Source organism: Notechis scutatus, chromosome 3 (genome assembly GCF_049901735.1).
Source record: "Notechis scutatus isolate UNSWTSFEM ecotype Mainland chromosome 3, rNotScu1.2, whole genome shotgun sequence".
Lineage (NCBI taxonomy): Eukaryota > Metazoa > Chordata > Lepidosauria > Squamata > Elapidae > Notechis > Notechis scutatus.
Genome location: NC_142011.1, coordinates 52,204,354 through 52,232,277, shown reverse-complemented (window position 1 = coordinate 52,232,277; position 27,924 = coordinate 52,204,354). Strand labels below are relative to the sequence as shown.

At 37.5% G+C, this 27,924-nt stretch overlaps 1 protein-coding gene across 2 annotated transcripts; it reads right to left on the bottom strand.

The window, feature by feature from the left end:
* Window positions 1-27,924, bottom strand: C3H6orf89 (chromosome 3 C6orf89 homolog). 2 transcript variants are annotated; one of them, XM_026677841.2, is made up of 8 exons: window positions 27,755-27,924; window positions 24,339-24,545; window positions 23,279-23,444; window positions 9,768-9,919; window positions 9,530-9,669; window positions 7,474-7,600; window positions 6,451-6,574; window positions 1-4,645 (listed from the first exon to the last, which is right to left on the bottom strand). In XM_026677841.2, exons 2-8 carry the CDS (start codon window positions 24,525-24,527, stop codon window positions 4,560-4,562), a joined length of 984 nt encoding a protein of 327 aa, XP_026533626.1. In that variant the 5' UTR covers window positions 24,528-24,545; window positions 27,755-27,924; the 3' UTR covers window positions 1-4,559. The 2 variants fall into 2 exon arrangements, with proteins under 2 accessions (XP_026533626.1, XP_026533627.1); XM_026677842.2 differs by having other exon boundaries at window positions 27,818-27,924.

Here is a 27,924-nt window from a genome sequence, read left to right as displayed (position 1 = left end):
TTTTGATAGAACATTGTTTATTTAACAAAGGAAAAAAGCCATATGGGACAAAGTGCATCAGCAATTATATTTAATTGCAAAAAGTAAAAATTGACCTCTACTTTCAACATATAAATCTGATTTATGTACACTCTTTACAACTATTTCCCAATATTTACAAGAAGTTGCAATATATTACTTTATAATTGTTCATAAAACTCTGCATGTATTGCATATTTACATTCATTTATATGAAAAGTTCCATAATTTGGACTACATGGGTATTCAATAAGCACACACAAATAACTACTTCCCAGGCAACCCTTCGCCTTTATAATATACTGTATATGGTAGCAATGAGACCCATTTTCACTATTCTGTGCATGGACAAATAATATTAAAACACACTTTAAAACAAGAACTTGAGAATTTCCCTTAGTCAGTAAAAGAGCAGATAATTTTGTTTCTTTAAAAAGTTATCCCTTCCAGGCTTTGTTAAGCTGTACATTTCCCAAAACAAACAAACAAACAAAATAAACCAGAAATATTCTGAGATATAAATGCCTTCCATTCAAAGGTAGCTGAATTTTTGGTGAAGATTTGTCTTTGTAGGCAAACAGTGGCTCCAGGGAGGCCGAACTGGGCAGCCCTAACTTATACCATAGGCTCTGCCAAAGTTATAGATTTCAAAATTGCCATTATTTTCAAGCACAAAACTCTCCTATAAATATGAATAATTTATAGGTAGTCCTCAGCTTAAGAGTATAATTAAGCCTGGAATTATGGATGTAAAGTCACTGAGGTCGCAAATCAAAACATCAACATGATGAGACCCAATTTTTTGACATTTTTCATAGCATTCGTTAAGCAAATGCAGCAGTCATTAAGTGAATCGATTTTCCCCAATGGGTGGCTTTTACCAGAAATTGGAAATAAAAGCCAGAAACCAGCAAAAAAAAAAAAAAAAAAACCATAGCAAATTGTGGTCACATGACCGTGAGATGCTTGCAAATGGCTGTAAAGGTGACCCCGGCTGCCAAGTGCTCAAGATGCAATCATGTGACCACAAAGTGTGTATGCATGCAGCCATCGTAACTTCAAAAATGGGTACATACAGGCTTTTTTGGAGAGGGGGCGGTGTCTGTCATAATTTCATGCCAAGTGACTAGTTGTAAGTCAAGGACTATTTGTACCTGCAATTTCTACTGTGTGCAAAAGAAACCCCTGTATGATTTCCCTGAAATTGTTTACAAAATTTTATAAAGCTTGTTTGCCCTTGTTATATATACCTTGGTCCTGAGGTTTAAAAACTGAAATCTAGGAGGAAAACCATAGTGATCTGAACCCCCAAGTATCCATAGATGTGAATGGGCAGCTGGGTAAGCTTCAGTAAACGCTGCTCATTATATCACTTCAGTTCATCAATTCAATGCTGTTTGCCCAAGGACAAATATGTCATTCACTGCTATGCAGTTAAGCAAACCAAAATTTGCATCTTGGCCACTGAACCTAACCAAGAAACAAACTACCAATGCTAGTTTAGGACTTTACCTACAGGATGTAATGTGTAAGTTTTATAAGTGCTGCCGCACAACAGAGCAGTGAGGTTGTTTCTCCAAAAGATGCAAAGAGCAGATTGACCAACATATACAGTGAATATCAGAGAGGAAATCTAAAGCATTTTCTGCCAAAATATATATATATATCTATCAATATCATGCAACAGAGTGGCAAAAGTGCTGAAAACATAGCAACAACAAATATGTATGTATTCATTCATTGGCAAAGGCTCTGTGAGAGTCTTTGCCTGCCTGATGCCTTCCAATAGTAGTATGCATTCCAAATGAAACAACTGAGAGCCTTATCTAAGTAAATGCTCTTAATCAGCTAAAAAGCAGAAACTTGGATCTCGGATTCCTCTTGAGCAATTACTTCTGCTTTTAATTCCTTGCAGCTTGTAGAAAAGGAGGAGAAAATGTACTGGAAGTTTGAAAACAAATGATGTAAACTCCAGAGGGAATGAGACTTGGACATATGCACAGCACCTCCTAAACCCAGATCTGAAAGCCAACCCAAAGACAACAGTGCACGTGGAAAGCCAGAGTCCAAAAGTAGGATAGATACATTACCCTCTGTCCAATATGCTAACAATATCCTGGTTTGTATTTGAGAGAGAGAGAAAACCCCAAACCATTTTATGGAAATATTTGCCCTTTTAAAAAATTGTTATCTAGGGACCCTTAGACTGACATCAATTCCCTGCCTTCCAGCACATTATTAAACAGTGAGCATCACTGACATAAATCTATTAAACATACATATTTCACTACCAAAGCAGAAACAACTTTCTTTAACTTGTAAAGTGGTCTTTGTCATCCAAAATGCTTTGGATTTTTTTTTCTTTTAAATTATTTGCATAAAAATTAAAAATATGACCAACATGCAGTTCAAAGCGAGCAGTATTCTCTGGATAGATAGGTCTATATTTAACGTTGGTAAAAGAATGAATGAAAGAGAATTTAGAAACCTTCTAGCTTTTTCATTTAAAAAAAGCCCACCCAAAGTATAGAAATATCAGGTAAGAAATTCCACTTAGAATATTTATATACAATGAGGTTTTTCATCCGTTACCTATACATGCCTTCTGAGAAGCAAGTGCCATTAAACTTAATTGAGCTTATTCTCATATAAAATGATATAGAAAATATTAATGAAAAAACCAAACAATACATTTGCCACTTCTATAGCTATTATCGCACACATGCACACACGCGCACACACTTTAGCAAAATACTTAGCCCAGATTACAAAGGTTTCTTTTTTTCTATACAAATCTAAAGTGACATTATAATGTGTGAAATTTGTTTTAAAAAAGATAAAAACACTTAGCATGCAGTGAAACATCAGTGATGAAGATTAAGTTCCCACCTTCTAAAAGTTTAAGTTTCATAGTCCTATAATTTATTTATTCCCAAATCCTTTAACCATCCAAGACTAATTTCATTGTCATAATTTAGTCCTTCAATACCCCAATTAGTCATGCGTTTGCAGTCAGAAACAGAAGGAAATAAACAAAATACATCTATTTGTACTATGCCACAAGAATGGCATCATGATGACAGGCTCCTTTATGTTACTCTGCTGAGCGATTAATAATTAATCCACAGATTCTAAAAACAAAGATATTATTCTAGTCCATTGTTTAAAACTGTTTTCTTCACAAATTAATACAATTCAGCTTCTCATTTTATTACATTTTGATAAAAGAATCCCCCAAAGCATATAAACTTGTACAAATATGCACACTAGCCTCACTGCTGGCCCGACTTCAGCCTGACACATCTGCAAATTATCTTAGAAAAAACAGGAACCTAAAGATTCACTCAAGGGAGACACCTCTACAATTTCAGCCCTGGAAAATAATCCCCTCTAAAGATGTTAGATAGATGAGTTCACAAGAACCATGAGGAAAGGCAAAAACCTGGAAAGGCAATCAAGGATCAAACATTGACAATGCTAATGAAAGAGAAAATGCAATTAATGCTCGTAGAGAATGGCAAACATATTCATGGGACACATTAAACATTCCACAGTGCAACTCTGCCCACTATCCACCTTGATTTTAAAAAGATCTGGAGACATTCAAACCAAAATTTTAGAAAATGCTTTCAAGAAATACTTTTCCAAGCTCAATTCAACCATGATAACAAATTAAAATGGTAACTAATTTGGAATGTCCAACTCAGGCCCTCTTCAAAGCCTTAATTTTCAGAAGAGGATGCTCACCAAGTCATTGCTCTAACAAATTTGGCTCTTATTATTCATTTCGGGGAAAACTGCATTTGGCATTCCACTGACTTAGTCCAGGGAAAAGTATCAAGAATACATATTTCAGCATTCGTGAAAAGAGATGGAAAAATATATTTGCGGGATGCCTTTCTCTGTCAAGCATATAAACCCCACCTCAGCCACACAAGTTTGGTGATGACTACATAAAGTCATGCTGTGTTCTTAGGTAGAAAGACATGATTTTTTTTTTCACTGAAAAGAATATTCTGAAGATGTGTCATCACAATACAGTGAAAGAAAGAAAAATGCAGCTGTGGGTCAAATTCCTGCATTCAAACTGTAACATAGGGTAAGAATCTGAGCAAATGCTTTTCTCAAGAGGCATTTTTAATTTCTCAGCCTATCCGATATTTTAGTAGTTTTCTCTTTTAAAGCAATGATCCAGAGACCGATTCATCAGCAGCTCGGATGTTACCTCTTCCAGGATGTCTGGAAAGAAATATTTTGAGACAACTCCTTCTGCAGTGTCAAAAGAACTTCACAGAACTTTCCCCCCCACAAAATCCAGCAATCAGTTTTCAAGAATTACTCTACAAAAGGCTAGGGGAAAGAGATCTTCCAGTTTCTACCAAAACATCTGAAAAGGTATGCCAGTGGCCTTGAGTAAAATGTTCTTTTAAAAGTGCACGGCTTTCTTCGTTGCAGATCAGAAGGCAAAACTTATCACTGGGAACTGTAGTGGTATCATCCCCATATCTTTTGTGATATTGAGGTCTTGCGCATTTGAGTTTTCAGCCAGCAGATCCATCACAAACGACAACAGGTTCAGATCCTCTGGAGTTAAAACTTGTTGCCCAATAATCTACATTTGTAAAACCTTTGGGAAAAAAACAATAACATCAGATTATGATGATTTATTATTATACGCTATTGCAGGTGATGATGTCCCGAAACATCCCTTCCTTCTATTTCCATGGTATGCAAGTACTTCAACAAGCTTCCTTGCCCGTATCCAGAATGGGACAACTCATCATGGCCAATTCAACATGGGACAACTCAGTGAGGGCAGCTGAAGGGAGAGCAGGGCAGGAGAACAAGCGACTAAGCAGAGTAGAGACCGACTGCAGCAGCTGGAAATTTCCCACCAGAGAGCGAGCCAGGCAGATAGCATGTGAGCAGATGGGCAGAGCACAGAGTGGTGATGGCTGGGGCTACCTATTTTCACACACACACACACTTTGCTGCTGCCACACCAAGATCCAGGCCATTCAGAGTTTGGGGTGTGAGGCAGCAGCAGTGGTGTTCAGGCTGTTCAGGTGGGGCAGCCAGGAGGTGGCAGAGGCCAAGTACACCCCATATTTACACACTCCACCACCGCAGGCGGTTCGCCAGCAGTAGCGGCGAATGTGAAAATGGGACATTACCCGACTTCCAACACCGCTCCACCACTTACCCTTATCACTGCCACTGAATGGTCTGAACACTGCTGCCGCTGTCAATCACCCAAACTCTGAAAGGTCCAGAGCTTATCACAGTGGCAGCGGCAGGGAGTGTGAAAATGGGAAGCCTCCAGCCATTGTCACTGCCATTCTGCAGTCTGCCTGCCTGCTCACTTACCCACTCGGCTCTCTCCCTCTGGTGGGAAGCCCCCAACTGCTGCTGCTGCTCTGATCTCTGCCCACCTGTTCAGCTCTACCTTTGGCTGCCTGCCAGGAGTTGTTCCCATGGCGTTGAGTTGTCCTGCAATGAGTTGGCGGAGGCAACTTGGTGACGATGAGCTGGCCATGCTGAGCTGGGTGTGCTGAGTTGTCCTAGACCCACCAGTATCGTGCACAAAGTAAATTATGTATGTATGTATGTGTGTATGTATGTTCTGGTCTTAACAATAGGATATAGCTTAGAGAAAATCAATCTGTTAAGACTTAAGCAAGCATTTCTTTGGAAGTATAAAAAAAAATTACTTCAGCATATGTCTTCATAGGAACAATTTCATTAAGTGGCTTCAGTAAAATAGACCTAATAATCTCAAGAGTCCACTTCAAAACTCTACAAACACCAGTACATTCATGACACTTCTAGAGAGCATGAGTTTACCCCAACTCAGCCCAAAACCTGTGAGACCTCAACATTCTTTTATGAGATTTTGAGGATAAAAGTTCATGTAATTAAAAAAAAAAAAGAATGGAAAGTCATTGCCTGAAAAGATTGCCCACCCTTTGCTTGCCCGACCTTTGCTATATTCCAGTATAATGTTTATACGTAAGCAGTTCTACATTCTCTTCTTTGAACTGGGATGATCAATCAAGTTTGGTCTGGTCCAGCCCTGTACAACAATGAAGCAACATTATTTACTATAGTGTAGCCTTCCCATAAACAGCACTTTGACTTTTGGCTGCTGCAACAGACACAACACAGTCTTCCTATAATGCCAGATGCAGTTTTCTAGGGTAGAAAGCCAGTTTAGAAGACCACATAGTGTATACAGAGTTCGTGTTTTTTTCCCAATAGATATAGGGTGTGGAATATATTTTCTCTGGGACTGCGTTATAAAGCTTAAAGCATTTAGCAGGGCAAAATGTCAGGAGCTACAAGTCAGGTTTTGCTTCCCCCAGCAGTAACAAGTTAGTTGCGGCGGCATTTGCTGTTTCTAGGATAAGCTCCTTTTGCTGTATCAATTCTCACCAATATCTCCAGCTTCCAGCTCTACCATCAATGTTTTGCAGTGTTCTCTGCACAAGAGAGATGGAATAACATATAAGTTGAGCCGACCACTTCCTACCACAAAGGTGTTCTGCAGTCTGTATGTCTGAAAAATAAAAAAGGAGTGTTCATTTTATTATCACCCAGAAACCTTTATAGTTTTCCTGGAAAGAAACAAAACATAAAATTGAATTCAGAGATTGGAAGGCAAAGATAACGGTTTCTTCTCTAGAGTTCCTCTTCAACATCAAACCAGAGCCAAAAAAGTAAGACCCCATAACCATCTCTCAAGGATCTTGTCAATCAAGCAGATCTAAAGCTTGATCTATCCAGTGACACTGGCATAGCAAAATCTGCAAATGTCAGGTTCAATGTTGCAATCAGAGCACCATCCTTTTTCTACATGCATGTGGCAATACCCATCGAATTTGTCACCCCATTGCTTATCTGATAGGGTTGAACAAACACTCAGCAACATTACACCTGGCATGAAGAACTGGCTATTTACTGGGTTTCAGTTATGATTGCTTGTTTTCAACCACCTGCCTTACAAGAAAAAAAGAGCAGCCCAGCCTTGGAATCTTCTTCCTATTGCTATAACCAACTGGATTAAAGACCATTCCTTTCTCCTCACAGAAGACAGGATAAATACCAGTTCCGTGAGAAAGAAGAACAGAACTGTCTTCCCTGAAGAAGACAATATCTTCTGCCCTCTCTGGGCAGCCATTTCCTTCCCAATCAACCCTTTTAGAATAATGTTAGCACTAAGAACATGTCTCCCTTTTCTCTCCATATATTTTCACCTCACATCTTTTTTGATTCTTAATCTGAGGGTATGAGGCCCTCTAGTTTTTCTATTGCGTAAACCATCACCAGAGCCTTTTAAACATAAATACAGAATACAAGTGCTTTTAGAAAAAGTCATTCTTTTTCAGCCTAATGTTCCTGGTGTAAAACTAAATGTAAAAAGGAGTACAGAAATATTTTAATACTAAGCACACCAACCTTATCTTGAAGCCGTGGGTGGTGGATGAGGAAACAGCTTTTTAAAGAAATCTCCTTTGGAAACAGCAACGAAGAGAAGATGGGAAAAATCTCTTGCAGAATCTGAGATTTATTCTGAGGGTTTTGCCTATGGGACATTTTAGAAAATAAGAAAGAAAGCAGGCACCTCACAATGGCATTGCTACTGAGTTCTAAACCACTTCAAAACAGTCATCCTAAAGGGCTATCTATATCTGGCTTAAGTTAACATGTATGACATGAAAACACAAGCACAGTCATACACAAATCAGATGTCAATGTGTGAATATGAGCATTTGGATTAGAAAGTGGATCTTCTTTAGCTAACTTTAGATATTCTCCAAGAAAATAATATAGGCAGGGAGTCAAGAGACTGGTATTATCTAAGATCAGATACAATCTTAAAGTTTCTGTGAAGCGGACGGGGGGGGGGGGGTTGTCACTCTTATTAGCAAATTAAAGTCTGAAGAAATAAAACAAAGAAAGGCGTCACCTAATCCAGCATTAACCAAAGCCACATGGGAGAGGCTTTGGGAATCCTAATTTACTCATCATTCTTGGAAAATGGAGGTCAGGGAAACATGAGAAATCCCAGTGTGGAGACTTGTCATGATTCATACTGAGATACTGTGCACTCCAACTGTCCATCATTTAAAAAAACAACAACCCAGCATTGGATGATAGGGAGCACTGTATTTCACAAATAGGGAATGCCCAGATATGACTCAAAGCATCAACCATTACAGTCCTGCAATATTTATGCAAAACATCACGTTCTTCCAACCCATTGCCAGACAGCATGTCCACTGGAAGATTCAAAAATATGAAGGAAAAAACCTGGTGTACAAGGTAACAAAGAATTTAACCTTGAACTGAATTTTCAAAGAAGCACAGATTTGCAAAAGGCTTCTCAACTGTATTCAGTGGAACTTAGGATCCCGCAAAAATGTGATGGGATTCCAGGAGAAATTAAGGGGGAGAGAGAAATTGAATGCTGCCAATCTTTTATCAGTAGAGCTTTGCCTTTTGATTAGGGTTCTACAACTTTAAAAAAAAATTAAGAGATTCCACAGCCAGGAAAAGAAAAAAAAAACTCCAGCTTTGGGTCAATAAACTATATAAAGGGACACTTCGTAGAACAGAAACAATAAAATAAATTCACTCAAGGGCATTTCACCCATAGGGGGGAAATGGAAATTCAGAGAAGGAATAAAACACCGTTCAGGATTCTGTACGGAAAAAGCATCGAAAATCTTGTGTATTTTGTCTATGCACAGACCATCCCAAACCAGGTGTTCCATGCACAGAACACTTTGTACAACCTCACTTCAGGGTTATTAACAGATATTAAGAATTAAGCACTGCATAAATTTTAATTTCTCCAAAAATTCCTTTTAAAAATAAAGATTTTTTTTTTCAAAGTTTCTGGAATTTTTGCATTTCTTGGACGGACTTGAATCCTGAAATCATTTAAACAGTGCAGTAAACGTTTACTGGAACCTATTGGTAAGGTAGCAGAGATCTATGTTGTAAACATGGGTCAAAAGTTTTGCACGGCCTTCAATCTACACAGACAGACGATCCATATTCCTCCATAGGTGGGCATGCTGCCATAGTGCAGTTTACAGGCTTCACAGTCTAATCCAAAACATCAAAAAGCAATTGTTATATATTATATAGTAGCCCTTAGCGGCCACATAGGCTTAGTCTAGCCTCTAAAGTATGAGATTTTTCCAGAATAAGAGGAAACCATCATTCTGTTGAGTTTCATAGCCTACTACTAGTATGTGATTCAATTCCCTTTTTAAAAAAAATCAGCATATTGACAGGACCACTTCCCCATTTCAATCAAGAAAGAGAATTCAAAGAATAAAAAAGAAAATTATGGGGATAGCAACCATACCTCTTTTCTAGTGCTGCACCTCATCCCTACTCCTTGCTCTTCAGGGCTCCTGAAAGTTGCGTCACTGAATGTCAGCTGGGGCTACTGTTGAGCTAGTTCTAGAGAGGCAGAGGACCTCTAACAGCTCAAACTCACCAGAAAACAGGAAATGGGGGTTGGTGCTTGGGCGGGCTGCTCCATAACTCAGCTGCCTCCTCTTGTACCACAAAATTTGTCAATTCAGGGTAGAGGGACTGAAAATGTTTCATTTCAGCATAAGAACGATGCTGTCCTGTCTGATGAGAAAAGGATGACACTGCTTTTATTAAAAGTCTTTTCATGCGTCCAAGTGGTTGGACCCCATCTGCCAGGTCCCCCCATACTATGAAGTTACCTTGATCAAGAGAGGCTGCCCTTGCAGGTTTTTTCCTGATAACTGCCTGATATCAACTGGAGCAACAAGAGTTTTCATGGAGCAGCAGCAAGAACACTTGGCAGGTAAAGACATATTCCGTCTACAGTCTAAGCTCCACCACTCTGGACATCCTTTGGGAAAGGAAGGAGAAAAGAATTGTATGGACTTCGTTCAAAATTTCAATTTTAAGCAAATAGCAACCAATTCCAATCATTAGCAGTTCATTTCTAAACCTGCTGCGGAATATCAAGTGATTACTGAAACCATCCAAAGCTAATTCATGAAGGAAAAAAAACTTTTAAACTCAATATGGGACACATCAGAAATAGCCCAAGTGTCATATCTCATAATCTACTTTACAGAAACTCTTGGAACTTGGTAACGTCTGATAATGCTGGATCCATGATTAAGACAGATAAATACTTGCAATTTGATAATCAAGTGTAAAACTGAAAAGTGTAGTTTACATGCAAAATATATTTAGGCATTACGGTGATTCCTTATCAATTTAATTAGAACGATAATAATTACACTAGTACAATGAAATTACAACACGCAACAATTCTTTTGGGAAATCCTTTCATTTGACTAAAGCAGCTGAGCTCAAGTGGCCTTGTTGTGATACTGCACAACCACCAGAGATAAATAAGGTTTTATCTTTTAATGGTCCAGTGTTTTGTTAATAACAGAGTACCTAAGTAACTCATTCAGCATAGACCTCTTTGCATATTAGGAAAATTATTTCCTATTCAGATCTATTATCCTTTTGCAAGATGATACTATTAATATCCAGAATTATATTTAAGAAGAGAGAGGTAAGAAGACTACTATTCTTTGGGGAAAGATTTCTTCTCTCACATCATAACTAATTCTTTCCCATTAGTTAATCTGAATTATTGATGTAATATATGCTAAAACAATCATAATATGATTTGTTTGGAAAAGATGCATTAAAACTATTTCAAAAGGATAGCTGATCATAACCTTGCATTTCTCTGAAAGATGATATTTTTCAAAAGAGTTTCATTATGCCTTTCTGATAAAGACGTATCTTTCCTATTCATCATACATAGCTTTAATTAAAAAGAGACTAGGAAAACTATTTAGCAAGGCTATGGATAGCAAGTGTCAAGACTTATCTTCTATGACAAATTTCAGTCTCTGTTGCAATTTCTATTATAGTCTTAAGTGCATGCTAGGACCAAACAGTGAAAATCCATGATAAAAGAGACCATTACATTGTTTCTGAACTGTTAAACTCTGAAAAGTGTTTCAAAATTTTTATTCAGTTTGTTTGGCTATAATTTAAACTACATATTTCAGTTGGATAATTCAGAGTTATTGTTATTGGGATAATAGCCAAGTAGAATTGAAAACAGGCATTTATTTATTTTTAAAAAAATAATCTGAATTTTATTGTTGAGAGGCGGCAAACTTCTCAAAAAGTGTAGTTGAAATGGAAGGCCTTGTTAGAATTTGGGCAGATGGGGAAGAAAAATAATGGTCTGGGAAAAGAAAATGTAACTACAGAAATACACAAGGGAAATGAATTAGACCTTTATAAAACTATTCTTCTATTTTTCCAAATACACTCCTGCATTCCTTTCAGATTATCACTTTGCCCAGGGACACTCGAGGGTTATTTCAGTTTTCAGTGTAGCATGGTTTGTATATGAACAACTTGCAGATATCTAAAAAACTATCAATATTGCTTCATGCTATAATTAAAATATAGCATTAAAATGTACAATTGGAAAAGTAATTATTCTTGGCTGAAGTCATGGGATGATAAAGGACCACCAATGAAGAGTGAATTTTTCCCTCATTCTATTAATTACAGCTTTGTGTAAAGTTCAATCATTCTCAACTGTTGAACCGCTACAGATTTTTATTATTCTAAAATATTGGTTCTATAACATACATCTGCAAAAATATCAGCACATTCATACACTTTCTATGCAACAATTAGAGTTGAAGATCATGGCAGAGTTTTTAAAACTGTGGCTTTTCTCTCCACCATTCTAGATTAAGCGTATGAGTTTCAAACTTTGCCTGGGTGGGGTATCTTTAGCCTCCAGATGTCTAATTTCCAATAGACTCAATCAACTTGGCCAACAGGAGGGAAGCTAAAAGTTGCAGCTCAGCAACATCTGGAGGGTCACGGGTTCCCACCCTTGTCTAGACTTTGAAGGACAAAAAGTGAGAGAAGCACATTCTCCATGGATAAAGACAGCTCCCCGGTCTAGACATTACTGACTTTAACATCACTCTATGTTTTGAGTATTTAGCATCCCTTTGTGATTAGGGTACAATTTTGATTTGTTATCACAGCATTTTTCATTCTGTACAACATCTGTAGCTACCAAAGCAACTTCCTTCCTTATCCTCTCTCTTGTAGCCGATCTTGTTTATGTACCCTACAAAGGATGAATAAACCTGCTTGATCCTTCAGAGAACTACCTAGCTTTATCTGACAAATAAAATAGCAATAGCAAAAGCAAAAGCACTTATATACTGCTTCATAATGTTTTACAGCCCTCTCTAAGCGGTTTACAGAGTCAGGCATATTGCCTTCCAAAGTCTTGGTCCTCATTTTACCAACCTTGGAAGGATTGAAGTGAGTCAATCTTCACCTGTCAGAATTAAACTCCTAGCATCAGCAAAATTAGCCTGCAATATTGCATTCTAATCACTGCTCCACCACAGCTGTTTTAAGTACTCTGTAGAGTAGAATTCTCCAATCTTTCCAGCTTTGCGAACTGGAGAGGTAGGAGAGGGGATGGTTCCAAACAAGCGTGCGCCCACCACTTCCGTGGCCCAGTTCCAAACAGCTCAAGGCCTGGGGTTGGGGAGCCCCTGTTCTAGAGTATTTAAATATTAAATACTCTATTAATCCTCTAATTAAATACTCCATTCTATATTACCTGGACTGTGTTTCTACAAAGCACACATTTCATTTTTATATACTCCTGAGGTTTAGCAAAGTAAAATTTATATCTACCTCCCTTCATACCTGAATTTCCAGAACATTATTGGTTTTCTCTATGACATATCAATGCTAGCAAATGTTTTGTTTCAATTGTCCATTTGAGACAAATTTCCACTCCCCTCTATTACTTTCTAGCTAGTTCTGTTCATTGGAGATTGGACTATGTCAATGGGGATTTAAGTTTTGTTCATATTTGTTTTTTTTAATTAATTTTGCTTGCAACGTTTTTTATGTGCGACTTCAGGACTCCCAATAAACAATGTAGAAAAGTACGATATACATATTTTGATTATTTAAATAACATTTCATATAACCATATCCTACTAAGCAAGAAAATGTGAAAAATAAAAAGGTTGTGAGAGCAGTTCACTAAGGATAAAAGAGAAGAATGTGTTCCAAGAGACCTTTTGCTGTATTGTGAAGTGTAAAAAGCTCATTTCCTGAAAAGATGCCTATGGCTGATTAGGTGACAGCTTCCTGCTGAAGAATCTGAGAGTGTAAGAGGAATGTGAGGCACTTACGGTAGATTCCAGGATGCAGAAGAACAGGGAGAGTTAATAGGAATCTAAGAATACATATGAATCTTTGAGTAGATTTTTTAAATAACTGCTGAATGGCAATATTTCAAATTTAATTTTTTTTCAAGCTTCCAGTGTCAGCCTGGTACATTAACAACATGCAAATGTTCTAAATTCTTAACATGAAATTAACAATATAACTGGAAAAGATCTGAGGTTTTTCAAAGTCACAATTAATTATGACAATTCAAATGTCTGAACAAGATAGAAATAGAAAACTGAAATCTTGCAAGAAACCTTGAACAATGAACTAGAATACCTCATTTTTAAAAAATTGGATAATTAACTTTAAATAATATTACATTTGTATTCTGTCATCTTAAGGTGCAATTACTTAAACATGTTTAACAAATATTGGCTTTCAGTTCAGTATCCTCAAAGAATATTATGAAGGACACAGTGACTCCTATCTTGGGACCTTGATTTACCATCCATAAAGTTATCAACATGGTGCCACGATAATTCAGAGGTAAAAATGTGAATACATTGTTGAATTATATAAATGAAATATATTATGAAGAACTGGATTGTGTATGGTCTGGCATTAAAAAAATGAAAAGTTTTTTTCTGACCCTGCTATACTGGATTTGAATCCAGACTGAAGATATACGTTCATATGATCTTACATGTTTCTATATATAAACTGGTTTTTTTAATCAACTGGTTTTTTATGCAAAGTTTGATCAAAACTACTCCGCATGTTAAATGGTTTAAATCTGCTGAACTGAACTTTTTGTTTCATATTCATCAATTTCATTTTTTACTTGTTCGTTTTATCATTTCCTTTTTCTCTTCTACCCTTTTTAATTTCTATTTTGTTTTATTTCATATACCGTATATACTCGAGTATAAGTCGACCCGAATATAAGCCGAGGCACCTAATTCTACACAAAAAACTGGGAAAACTTATTGACTCGAGTATAAGCCGAGGGTGGGAAATGCAGCAGCTACTGGTAAATTTCAAAAATAAAAATAATTAATTTGGGAAACGATCTCACTATCATGAAAGGTTTAATTGATTCACTAACCCAAAAGAAGAAGATGATGATGACAGCGGGAGGCAGGAGTCACTCTCTTCCCCTCCCTCGGAGGCCCCCTGAGTCAGGAGTCACTACCGCCGGCGCGGCCCCAGTCCCGCCGCCTCGGGAAGGGAAAGGCAAAGCGCTTTTGCCTTTCCCTTCCCGGCTGGGGCTGTTGGGAGTTGCTGCCGCCGGAGCGGCCCCAGTCCCGCCGCCTGGGAAGGGAAAGGCAAAACGCTTTTTGCCTTTCCCTTCCCGGCTGGGGCTGTTGGGAGTCGCTGCCGCCGGAGGCCGCGACTCCACACCATTTTTTTTTCAGAGGGGAATCTGACTCGAGTATAAGCCGAGGGGGATTTTTTCAGCACAAAAAATGGGCTGAAAAACTAGGCTTATACTCGAGTATATACAGTATGTAACTTTTTGTTCACAAATTAAAAATATCCAATGTGTCAGACAGGAAAGAATGGATTTAAGCTACAGGACGCAATTTTCAAGTGAATAGTAAAATTTCTGAATATTAACAACTTAACAACGGAACTAATTATTGTATTCAAAGATATGTTCAGATGGGTAGTAACCAGCCATTTGTTAGGGATATTTTAATTTGGATTCCTGTACAAAGCAGGAAGTTGGATGTTGTTTTAAATAGCCCTGTCCTGTACAATGTTATGATTTTATTATATATTAAACATATTTTCAGTGGATTTTGTTCTAACATTTCTCACACTGTATTACAATAAAAAAATTATTTCAAAAACTGAATGAAATTCAAATATGTGAGAGACACTTATACTTTAACAGGAACCACTGAAACATCCACCTACTCAAGGTCTCTGATTGAGGTATGTCTAAATGTGGTGGGTTTTGACCCTAGGCCAGGAGTCTCCAAACTTGGCAACTTCCCAGACTTGTGGATGTCAATGCCCAGAATTTTCCACCCAGCATGTCCAGAAATCTACAACTCTTAAAGTTGTCAAGTTTAGAGACCCTTGCCCTGGACCAGATAAAAATATTACTCATATATACACTAAACAAGCCATAACTGGTAATTCTGTACAATTCCTAGCAAATGCTCTTATCACAGCAATAAAATTCATTCTAAACCAATGTAATTCCATATGGCTTACATCTTGCTACACATTTGCTCAAGTATAGTCAACTTTAGAACTTTTATGTACATTAGGAACTGAGTAAGCCCAATAATTCCATGATTACACCACATATTTTTCAAAGATTGGCTCACAGTTCAATCACCCAAGCAGCAGGAACTGTAATATGTATCCCACCCAGCACAGCTTCAGTAATAGTCCACACTTTTTCTTGGCATGACTAGGTGCAAATGTTATGCTGCAGAGGGTCTTTCCATGCCAAATTGTTTTCTTACTTCCAGAGAAGAAACATTTGGTGCTAGAAAAGAGAACCAATATTCCCCATGTATGTTGTTGAACAAATGCAGCACAAGGATACACTAAGACAGTATAAACAGGAGAGACTCTCTCTAGGTCAGGTCAGCTCCTGGGCAGTGAGGTCCTACTAAGCTTAGTTTTTTTAGAACAGCCAAGATCTGCTGAGTGCCATAAGGATACACAGAGCCTCCAGAACAGCTGTCCTGCCCTACATAAGAGGTACTACAGACAAAATCAGTAAGATACTACACAGGCATCACATCAAGACTGCCTTCAAAATAGAAAAATAGCAGCCATCCTAAGAAACCCCAAAGATAAAATTGACCTGGAAAACCAAGGCATATATGAAGTCCCCTGCACATCATGCCCTGCCACATACATCGGACAGACCAATAGAAGAATAAGTACCCGCCTGGATGAACACAAAAATGCAGTAAAAAAGCTGGAACACACTTCCTCACTAGTCCACACATGAAAGCCACAGGCCATAGCATCGACTTCAATAGCACCAAAACCCTCGCCACTATAGAAAAACCCAGCTACAGAATTATCAGAGAATCCACAGAAAAAAGAGCTGAAAGCATGAATAGAAGAGATGACTCTACCAGACTGTCAATTATCTGGAAGCCTGCACTCACAAACAAAAAAATCTCCACGCCACAATCCAAGCAAACACCTGGGCACAAACAGACACACACACCCCGACACCTCCAGCTCAAACCCACCCCAACCAGGAACCCAGATGAAACCTAGCTTCTTAATAAATGATAGCCGTCCGTTTACTTGAAGCCAAGCCGCACTAAAAGCCTCCAATACAGGAAACACAATGTTGCCAGTCAATCAAGACAAAAGAACGCTACAAAACAGACAGAAGATATTAGAAACACTAATCAAGCAGAACACAGCAAACTCCAAGACCAATAAATACAGACCAAGACTCCCAACCAATCAGGATGAAGAAAAAACCATTCTAACAGTTGGCTAGCACCAAATTTAAAACAGAAATGGCTGTGAAAGTCTGACTCACAGACGAACACTATACAGAAGCCTGATGATGGCAGATGAGATTCTGCCGAAACGTTGCTACAACTTTAAAAGCACAACTATAATGATGTGTGAAAATACCCGAACAAAGCTGAATACCATACATACATATATACATACATACATACATACATACACACACACACACACACACACACACAGATAAACACTTTGGTCATAAAATTTAAACCTTATTATTTAAACATATTAATTGCCACTGTTAAGGGCAGAATGTAAACAAAGAGAGGAATCAACAGTTGAATTTGATGCTCCCGGAATTGCCATCTCTGATGAACAGGGTGTTGAAGTTATTTAGTAGCTATAGCAGAGACTAACTTTTATGTTATTTAGTAACACAATAAAAACACATTATAGGTCCTCGTACCTCCTCCACCAGCCTTATGAAAAAAAAAAAAAACATTATAGGGTTATTAATTTCTACAAACTCTCTCAGGCTCCATTTTTGCTTTAAGCTCTTAAAATTTTAGACAAAGGCTAGAAATTCAATACATAAGGCCAGACATGAGGAGTTAATTAAAACTACAACATTCTTAAAACTCAGTTTCGAAAGTCATAAGGGTTTGGTGCTGTTAGCCTCAAATTACCTCAGCTGGTAAGAACAGCAGTCACAGCAGTTTGCAGTTGGTTCACTGCAAACTACATGCAAAATGGCTTTTTTTTTCCTTTTCTTTTTTGCCACACAGATGTCTTTTAGATACTATTCTGAAGCAATGAATGAAGGAGAACTTCGTTCCTTAGACTGGCAAACCTACTCATTTCCATGCCAAAATCAGCAACAATACTTCATGAATTCATATCTAAAAAAACCTTCCTTTTATGGTCAGAATAGAGTTATTTTAACCCCTAAATCTGGAACAGGTACATCAGCAAAGGGCAACAAAAGAATACAGAAGGACTGTAATCACTTTAAAGAGAGCAGATTTGCCTTACTTTTCAGAAACCGTATCTTAAGCCAGGGGGAGTCAAACTTGCGGCCCACGGGCCAGATGCATCACATACAGACCACACCCATGCCCAGTTTAGCCAAGGGGGGAAAAGTCACAATGACGACGCTGTGACCACGCGAGTTTGACACCCATGTCCTAAGCTATTTTTCATAGTGATCTAGAAAGTTGCAAATGTATTCTCAAATCTCAACTACAAAAGGAAACTTGTGAAGTGGTGAAGAACAGCTTAATAAACTATTACAGAATGTTCAAGTGGTGATTACAAAACTGCAAGAAATTTTAGAGTAAGTCTCATCTGAACTAAACACCACACAGCAATCCTTATTTTTGTATAAGTTGGACAGTGTTCCAAAGAATCACTCATGTAGAACCATCTATAAACCTGATTAAAAAAAGTAAACGATCCTAAATGCAAAAAAAGAAGAGCTTTCAGCTTTCCAGGTACCCACAATGTTTCTGCTGTCGGAAATTACAAGCAAACAATTCTCCTGCTGAACAACTGCCAAAGTATGTTAAAAAGAACTTGCACCGCCCATCTTTAAAAGGGCAGACTGTCCATGAAAAACTATCCCAACATATGTGTCTATTAGGTTCCAGGTTATAATAATAAGGGCTGTTTACAATAAAAGTCAGCATGTTTGGCAGCATTTTAAACCCTGATGATAGCTCTGAGGCATTGGGCTACAGTTCACACCGGAGTGGTGGAAGGATGCTGCAGCTGGATTATGCAAGAGGACAACATTCTCTTGGGGCAATATTATTTCCTGGTGGGTCTTTGAAAGAACGTATTCATTTGCAATGGGAATCTCTGTGCATGCTCTAGAGCAGCCCTAATTGAGATCATCCAAATGGATTTAGTAGGAAAAGGTCCTGGAAACTGGCTGAAAGTCAAACACCTAAGGCTAAAGGCAGCTGCCAAAGAAAGAGATTATTGCTGCAAACTTTGCCAGGGATGGAATGGATACTGACTCCACCCTTGTTCATAAATTAGGGTCTGTAAGTATTGTTTAAAGGTTCTGAAATGCAAAACAAAAAAGCAAAAAAAGAGCAAAAACAAACAAAAACAAAAACCACTCTTAACTCCTCTCACACCACAGTACTTCAGATTTCAATGACAGCTCACTGCCCACAAGGAACTCTGCTCGTGAGCCAACCTAAATGCTTCATTGGCACTTTACCACATCCTTTAAAATCAGACGCCTCTAAAAATATCTGAACCTCTTTTGTTAGGAGCCAAAGTTATTTTTCACCTGACAATTCCTGTTCCACATTTTCCAAACAATTTCATTGAGGCAGGTGCATACCTGTCAAAATACATAATTAATTCTCAGTTGTACCAGAGCAATTCAAAGATATTGCTGGCATATGTTCTTAAGGGACATGTTCAAACTCCAGAGTCAGTCTTCATATTTTAAAGTTTAAATTAAGCCCTCAAACAAATCTCCTTCTCTTTAGGATTTATAAAATTAGCAATATACTGTATACATTACTTAAATCAGGGTGTCCAACCTTGGCAACTTTAAGATTTGTGGGCTTCAACTCCCAGAATTCCTCAGCCAGCAAAGCACCCCTGACTTAAATATATCTGAAATATATTTAAATATGATGGAAGGATGGGCCTTTACCCCCAGAAACAAGAAAGAACTGAAGTACAAGTTGTAGTTCTGGTTCTGACACCTTGAATGAATTAGATCAACTATGCTTTTTATAAGCAGTTTTGGATGATGACACACATTTTTGATTCCAGACCACTGAGCTTTCAACACTTTTGATGGATTATTCAAAGACAATAAGAGTATAACAAATTAAAATTAGGGCTAAGGGATCTCCCATTTCAGGCATTACACAATCTTGCCTTTTTTTCTAGCTTGATCACAACCCAAATATTAATGGCAAGAAAACAACAGCGTTTGTGGTAGGTGTGAAATGACTTCTCACGTGCAGTTTCTTTCAAAGATGATTGCAATATCTCCACATAATGCTAATTTCTAAAGAAACTTCTGAGAAGCTCATGGTATGAAAATGGAAAATAATAATTTAATCTCCATTTCACAGAAACATGTAAAAGATCTAGTAATCTATCAAGTCTGCCCTTTGAATATGTTTTTTGTTCTCTTATTAATTTATATATTTTAATTATTTTTTTATTTATCTTTTTAATTTTTGTCAGATGATGGATGTGTTTATCCCAAGCATGTTCAAACTCAGTTACAGACCCACTACCTCTGCTGGAAGTTGGTTCCAAGCTTTTACTACTCCTTCTGTGAAATAATGCTTTCTAACTTACTTTTGAATTTCTCTCCTGTCAGTTTGAGGTTATACCCCCATGTTCTTGATTTTTGCTTCGAACAGAGTTAAAACACTCTGGTCTTTGTGAAGTATCTTGGTGATGGACAACAGGAAACTTTGACAGTAGGGGAACAGCACAATGGAGGTGGCTGATTGATCCCATCTTCCCTTACCCCACCCCCACTATGTGTCTTTGGTTTTAATGTTTGATTTTAACTGTTTATGTTCTAACTTAGATGTAACTGTAAGCCGCCCAGAGTTACCCTACGATAAGATAGGCAGCCAATAAATTTTATACATAAATGAAATGATTTGTGGCAGAGAACCAAAAAACATCTATGAAAAGCTGAGGCAGCAGATTTTTCTCTATTAACCTCTATTTATTTGTATCACTATGTATTCTATCACACTTTAGAAGGAAATTATTCAGATAACAAAGACAAAGAGCTGCATATGCCTATGGTAAGAATGCTGTTCAATATGGAGTGAGTTAACCCTTGAGACAACCTGAAAAATGTCCTTTAGCATACAGAATTATGCACCATCCCTGATCTCACTTCTCACATAACAATATTTGGGGGCGGGGGAGGGAGAAGAGAAATGATTTCTAATCAAAACACAAGTTATTTGAAAGAATAGTAAATTTCGGCTGCAATTCTTGATATGCTACTAACATTATGTCCCAATGAACAAAAAAAAAAGACTTCCTTCCAAGACATGGTAAAATAAAATTATATTTTAAATGGCATATATTTTTTAAAAATTATATTTTAAATGGCATATACAGTAACATAGGTAACGGAACCTGAGTGTTATAAACTGCTTGAATGAAAAGTGATAGGCAGGTCCTGTCCCTTCAAGCAGACAAGTCTTACAATTTTTTCAAACTGTCCTTTTCCCCCCTCAAAATTGCTTTTTTACTTCAGTTCAATTCTTTATTATAATCACTGACCACAATACCACCAATCAACAGCAGACAAAACAGAATGAAACAATATAACATAGTTGCCCTTTTAACAGCTTCTTCTATGAAATTCCAGATACACCCTACCTTTCTAAGTAAACAGCTGGAACTGTGCAGTGTAAGTTCAATTTTTCTGTTTTCATGTACCAAATAATCTCCCCTTTAAAGACAGAGGTGATTAGGACTCATTCATGTTCGATACTTTTAGAGAGCTGCTCCAGAAATAGAAACTAGGCTATGTTTTCTGGAGCAAGCTCTTAGGCTATGTTTATTGGTCTTTATTTTTTTTATTGCTATGAACATCCAACAGTCCATAGAAATGACACTATGATACATAGAACATAATCCTAATAAATGAATCACTAAGAGCAAGAAACTTCTGTTTATCATTCATTTATCATTATTTAAATACCCAATATTCCTAGAAATATTTCTCCTAGGAATTTAATCCTATTAAATGAATCACTAAGAGCAAGAATCTTCTGTTTATTTTTATCATTAACTTATCATTATTTAATTAGCCAATTCCTAGGAATATTTTTCCCTGATTATGTGTGAATGCAACATTCTAAAATGATGTTTCTGTTTATCCTAATTGAGAAGGCATTTCAGTGGTAATGACTTCTCAACTATGTTCAATTCAAACAGTTTTTTACCCATGTTTGTCTTACACCTTAGTTGCTTATTGTATCAGTGTTATGACTTTCTAAGAAAGGAAAACTGTTGACTAATTTATTCCAAGTTTTTTTTAACAGTGCCTTCCTTGTATATTTCAATTAATGAAAGTAAATCACCCACTCCCCTGTGCAATTAATTACTTCTTGGACAGATTCTCTTTCTGGATCCTTTGACTTAATTCTCATAGTCCAAGTGCAAACAAAATTTTGCCAAGTGGTAAATGTCGTATCAGCTCTCCCAGATTAACCTTTTTATATGTATTAGTAAACAGTAATACTATAAAGTTACAACAATGATCACATATTTCACCCATATGTATAAACAAAAATGGTGAAAAACCAAGTTTTCCTTGACTTGAAAGCATCATAAAATTGCTCGGAAAATCACTGTATTTTTCTTCTATTCGTTAAAGCTGTGAGCAGACGTGCCAAAGTAATTTTTTTAAGTGTAATGAGTAAAACATGTTGGGAAAAGCTGCTATTGCTAGTCTCTCATAGTGACACCCATCAAGAAAAAAAATAGGAATTGTGCTTTGAAGTAGGCTAGAGAGCAGATGATTACAGGAAAAGTGGGAAATAAAGTAACTACCAAATCAAGTCTTTCAAGACTTTGAATATATAAAGGCTGAGTACAAAATATTAGAAATTTAACCTTTTTAAAATTATTTCTTTTCTAAAGCATCTTGTATAAACTGTATCAGAAATGGCATAAGTATAATTCTGCATAGGTTTTGAGAGATACAAATTCATTATACAAGATTTCAGTGATAGCAGGTTAGGTTTCATTCTGCAAAAATGCAAAACTGAATTAATCTAGTTACTGATCAATGAGTCAAAGCACTTAAATGTATAAATCTTCAAAATGAGCCTTTTAAGATCAATCAGAAAATAGTTTTAGCATAAGGAAAAATACCTTAATAGATTGACATGCTATTTAGTGCACAAAGCATCAAAATATCATCACTAGAGCTAATTTCAGAGGTGGTATTCAGCAGGTTCTGACCAGTTCTAGAGAACCGGAAGCGGAAATTTTGAGTAGTTCAGAGAACCGGTAGCAGAAATTTTGAGTAGTTCAGAATACCACCTCTGACTGGCCCTGCCCCCACCTCTTCTCTGCCTCCAGAGTCCCAGCTGATCGGCTGGGTCTTCTTTTGTTGCCCTGCACAGGAGAACAGAGCTGGAAAGTAGGTTTGTGGGGTGGAGAAAGAATGGGGATTTTACAGTATCCTTCCCCTGGATTGGGGTGGGAATGGAGATTTTGTAGTATCCTTCCCCTGCCACACCCACCAAGCCACACCCACAGAACCAGTAGTAAAAAAAATTGAATCCCACCACTGGCTAATTTGTTAAGTTTTGTTACAAAAATAAGAGTGGAACCAAGAAGTGTTTACTTCAAGCAGATTTGACTTATTTTCTTTTCACAAAAAGAGGAATGTATTGTTATTTTAAAAATAAAGAACTGAATAGCGATTTTTATGTCATCTGCATTTATCATACGTAAAGCACCCAGCTGTTTTAATTTAATGATGAAATAAATGCTTAGATAATTTCCTTACTCTCCAGCATGTATTTCTTGGTAATGGGTAATGGCAGCAACCGGATATGATAAAAGAGGGAACCCCACGGATGGTTTTTGGTGAGTGTGTTTTCAGATGGTGAAAGCGTATAGGGCTGGATCATGAAATATGCCGTTAGTAAAACTACTCCCAGAGTAACCAATCCCTGCAAGAGAAGAAAAGAATAAGTTTATTAGTATTACTAATTCCATCTGACATTTCTCCCATACAATAAGCACGATAGCACAAATGACTGTTGATGTAAATTTTTATCTGAGAGATTCTCAAACTGTGGCTCAGGGGTCACATTATGGCATAAGTGTAATTTAGAGGAGGGTCATTTGGTTTGTTGCCTTGTTTATTTTCAAACCTGATCAGTTGGGTCAGCACTTTGACTTACCACCCAAATTTCTCCTGGCAAGTTGACTGCAAGCTTCAATGGCAGGAGCACATTGTGTATCAAAAAAACAACTTTGACTTTGCTACTCATTTTACCTGTGAAATCCACAGTAGTTTTGCAACTTTTGAGATACTCTCTGATATTAACAAGTCATTAATAAATTAACATTATACCTAAAATCTGAGAACCATGGATCTAATCAGATCTACAGACATTTCATCTTATGTAGATTTCAAATTGCAGTACAAGTGGTCCTCAACTTACAGCAGTTTGTTTAGTGACCAAAGTTACGTCACCAAAAAAGTGACTTATGACCCTTTTTCACACTTACGACTGTTGTAGCATATCCATAGTCATGTGGTTTACATTTGGATGCTTGGCAACTGGTTCATATATATGATGGTTGCGGGGTCATGTGATCGCGTTTTGTGACCTTCTGACAAGCAAAGTCAAGGGGGAAGCCAAATTCACTTAACAAAAGTGTTATTAACAACTGCAATGATTCACTTAACAAATATGGCAAGAAAAGTCGTAAAATGGAAAAACTCCCTTAGCAAATTTCTCACTTAGCAACATAAAATCTGGGCTCAATTGTGGTCATAAGTCAAGGACTACTTGTACACTTTCTTCAAAAACATGGAGAATCCAAAACTGTGTTACCTTATAGAGAACCATTAATAGGGGAAAGCGTGGTGGTCCCCTTTGTGGTTCATTTTTTTCTAAGAGTTGTTTGATGAATTTCTCAATGGCCTTTTCAGACATACCACACTGGTAACCTGTCTGTCTCACCAAGTCAATAGTCTCTGAAAGTTTATCATAAATGCTGAGTTCACTAGTCGAAAGCTCCATGTCCTCTGACGAAAAATCCTATTAGGGAAAATTCAACACAATTAAGAAAGAAACTATTCCAGTGCCTCAAGGAAGGTGACAGAAGAAGACAGTAGGTTTTTTCTAGTATGCCTGTCAATCTGGCTGTGCGAGAAGCAAGTCTAGTTCATTCAAACGTATAATTAATGGAATTAAGGCATCAGCATTTAGATTCTTGGAATAAAGTGATTTTATTCATCTCAGTCAACCACAAACAGATACCATCAAGCAACACTTGTGTGTTCTCTTTTGTTTATACCAAACAGAATTGGCAGATCAAGAATTACTGTAACTCTCTAAAGTTTCTGGAGAAGTACTGCAGCTATTTCACGCCTATGAATAATAGTTAACAAAGAACAGAAATTGGATGTTGTCCTACTTTATCAAACACAACAAAGAAATAATGAAATGTAGGAGTCAGAACTTCAGAATGCAAAGCAATTTCACTATTGCAAAAGCAATCGTTTATGTGCTTATAACTTATCAGATACAGATACGATCTACACTATATCGAGTCAATGAATACTCAAACCATGAAAATGAAGAAAATTTCTTTATATTATACATAAAATGTTTCAAACGAAGTGCCATTTACTACAACACAGTCACTGTTTCTTTTACCATGAGATACTGCTCTATTTATGGTACAGTACTCAGCAATATAATACCAAGAGCAGCCCATACTTGCACAACAGAAAATCTGATAACATGTTTTCGGAGAAGAGCAAATATTTAGAACACTGAATCCTTCTTAAAGGACTCTTCAAGGTCCTGGTGTCTGATAACGCCATGCAATCATGCATTGGAGTAAAATAACACTATTTCTATGAAAGGGAAAAGACCAAAAGTGCCTTTTCATCAAGAGATAAACAGGAGGGAACACTATGCTAATATATGCAACATTATTATTTGAAAATGTTTTCATCATTGTTTTAATCTTCTAACCTTACCCTTATGATGCTGAGTAGAGAAGAGGCAGACATCTACCCCCAATTGCACCAAGCATTTGTACAAATAATCAGCACCAGCGTAATTCCCAATGAAAGGGAAATGCACAGAGGAGTAAAATTCCACATGCTTTTGCCAAGTTCTATTTACTTTTACAAAATGCATTAATACAATATTTTCTTCGTTGTGCTATTTATGAGTATCAAATAACATAGGCATGACTCATATGACTTCTGCTAATTTGATTGTTTTCTGAGGTAAAAACATTACAACAGGAGCAATGTTTTATGTGGATATATATTCAAGCATCACTTACAGTACAAATGTATTGAACTCTGAAAGGTGTTTCAGATATGGCAGGGGAGTAAAAAATAAGTACCTATACACCACTTGGCTTGAGGTTGGTCCACAAGACTATGTACTTCCTCTAACCTCCTTTCCTATGCAAATGTCTAATGAAACAAAATTGTTTTCTAAATAGTTAATAGCAATCATTTCTGCAAAATGCACAATGAGTGGTTGGTGTGGGGAAAATAGGAGAGAATATTATGTATATCTTAAGCTCTTGAATGAAAGATGGGAGATAAATTTAATAAAATAAATAATGATAGACTTTTGTTGCAACCATGTTGCTTACTTAAAACACTGAAAAATAATAAAAGAAAAAAATGAGCTTCACTTTATTCAGCTTCTGTAACAGGCTCTGAGCACCACAGCAAATGCTGGAATAGAAAAATGAAGACTATGAGACAGGTGGGGACAATTTCTTTTGGACTGGAAATACAACTCGGCCTCCTGAGCTATCATCAGGTCCCACAGAGGCTTTGCCTCACTGAGGATTATGCTCCTATTCCCACACTTAAAACCCACAGATGAATGAAAACTATATGGCTGGATTTCAGTGTCATGATAGTCAGGTGTTCTAGGGTTGCAAACAGAGTGCTGGGGATGGCAAGCAGCTCTCAGGTTGTTTGTGGGTTATTCAGCCCTGTTATATATGCATGCAGTTTTAGACTCTATCCACTATTGTTGAATTGCTATCTTGTACCACTCACATGTGTCCTAAAACCAGCCAAAATCACTCACATACATGTCTACTGTTCCTGCAATTCAGCAGTGAGAACTGAAATGCTTTAGATGCCAACTCCTTCTGACAGATATAGATCTTGGAAGACATACTTAGAGCATTTAATATTACATTGCTTTCTTATTTCAAAATAAAACTCAGGCACTTAACTGCTCCTTGTGGTAAATAGTACACAATAGGTGTATACACAGACACACAGACACACTGTTGACTATACTGACCCCTTGCCAAAATTAGGCAAAAGGGTTCTTACTGACAGATTTTTTTTAATGTCAGCTGCTATTGATGCTCATAAGAATTTTTGATTATGTTAAATATATTCAAAATGTCAACAAGCTATTCGGTGCTATTTCATATATTACAAGACACTGTCAAAAGGACTAACTGGAATGCAAAACTTTATAATCCATAGGTTACAATAATTCCATATTATCATAATGTTCTTTGCTGGAGTCCTAGAATGTACTGTCATACTAAACTATCTGAATGCACTAAGTTAAATAAGTTAACATCAGGATCAAGAATTTAATTATAGTAGATATTCAAGATAGTATTTTATTTAAAAAAAATCTATACACCTGTCTGTCCATCCATCCATCCTAGTGCTAAGTAACATCACATAAGGGGAAAGTCTTGTAAAATTAAACTGCATGATTTCCACTAGTTACCTATTGATTTAGAACTTTCCTCAAGTACATGAAGCTGTTTAAAAACAAAAAAAACATCCTCATCCCTCAAAGCACGTTTCAGGTTTCTAGCACGGAATACACCATGTCAGAAGCCTCTGACATGAATTTCTGTGATATTTTTTTTTTACAATCACCCTACCAGCAGTAAAAGGGCTTGTGTTTCTCCATCCCACCTGGTTCCCTTTTGCTTTTTAATCGAGTAAACTTGATAGAGATGATCTCCTGGGAAGTCAACCCCATAACCTCAAACGGGGCTCACTCCCAGGAAGCGCGTATATTGGGTTGCAGGCTGCCCTATAATTCATTTGGCCACAAGGCAAGCAGCCAGGAGCCATTCGAGTTGCCCTTTCCCAACACGCCCACGACCTGGCGGTCCGGGGACTTGATTCTCGCCCCACTCCCCTTGGCGCGGATCTCCCACCCATCCCCTCTCTGGATTCCCCCACCCCACCCAAGAAATACGACCTGCAAGTATCATTCCCCACCCTAGCGACAGCCTCGGTCCAAGCTTGGCGGTGACTCTCTCGACAGCGCGAACGCCTTCTCACCCCATGAACCGCCTGGGCGGGTCTGGTCGCCTGGATCCAACATGGACCCGAGAGGCCCCTCCGAGCGAGTCCAGCCGCTGCACTCTGGCCTTCCTGCTTCCGGAGTC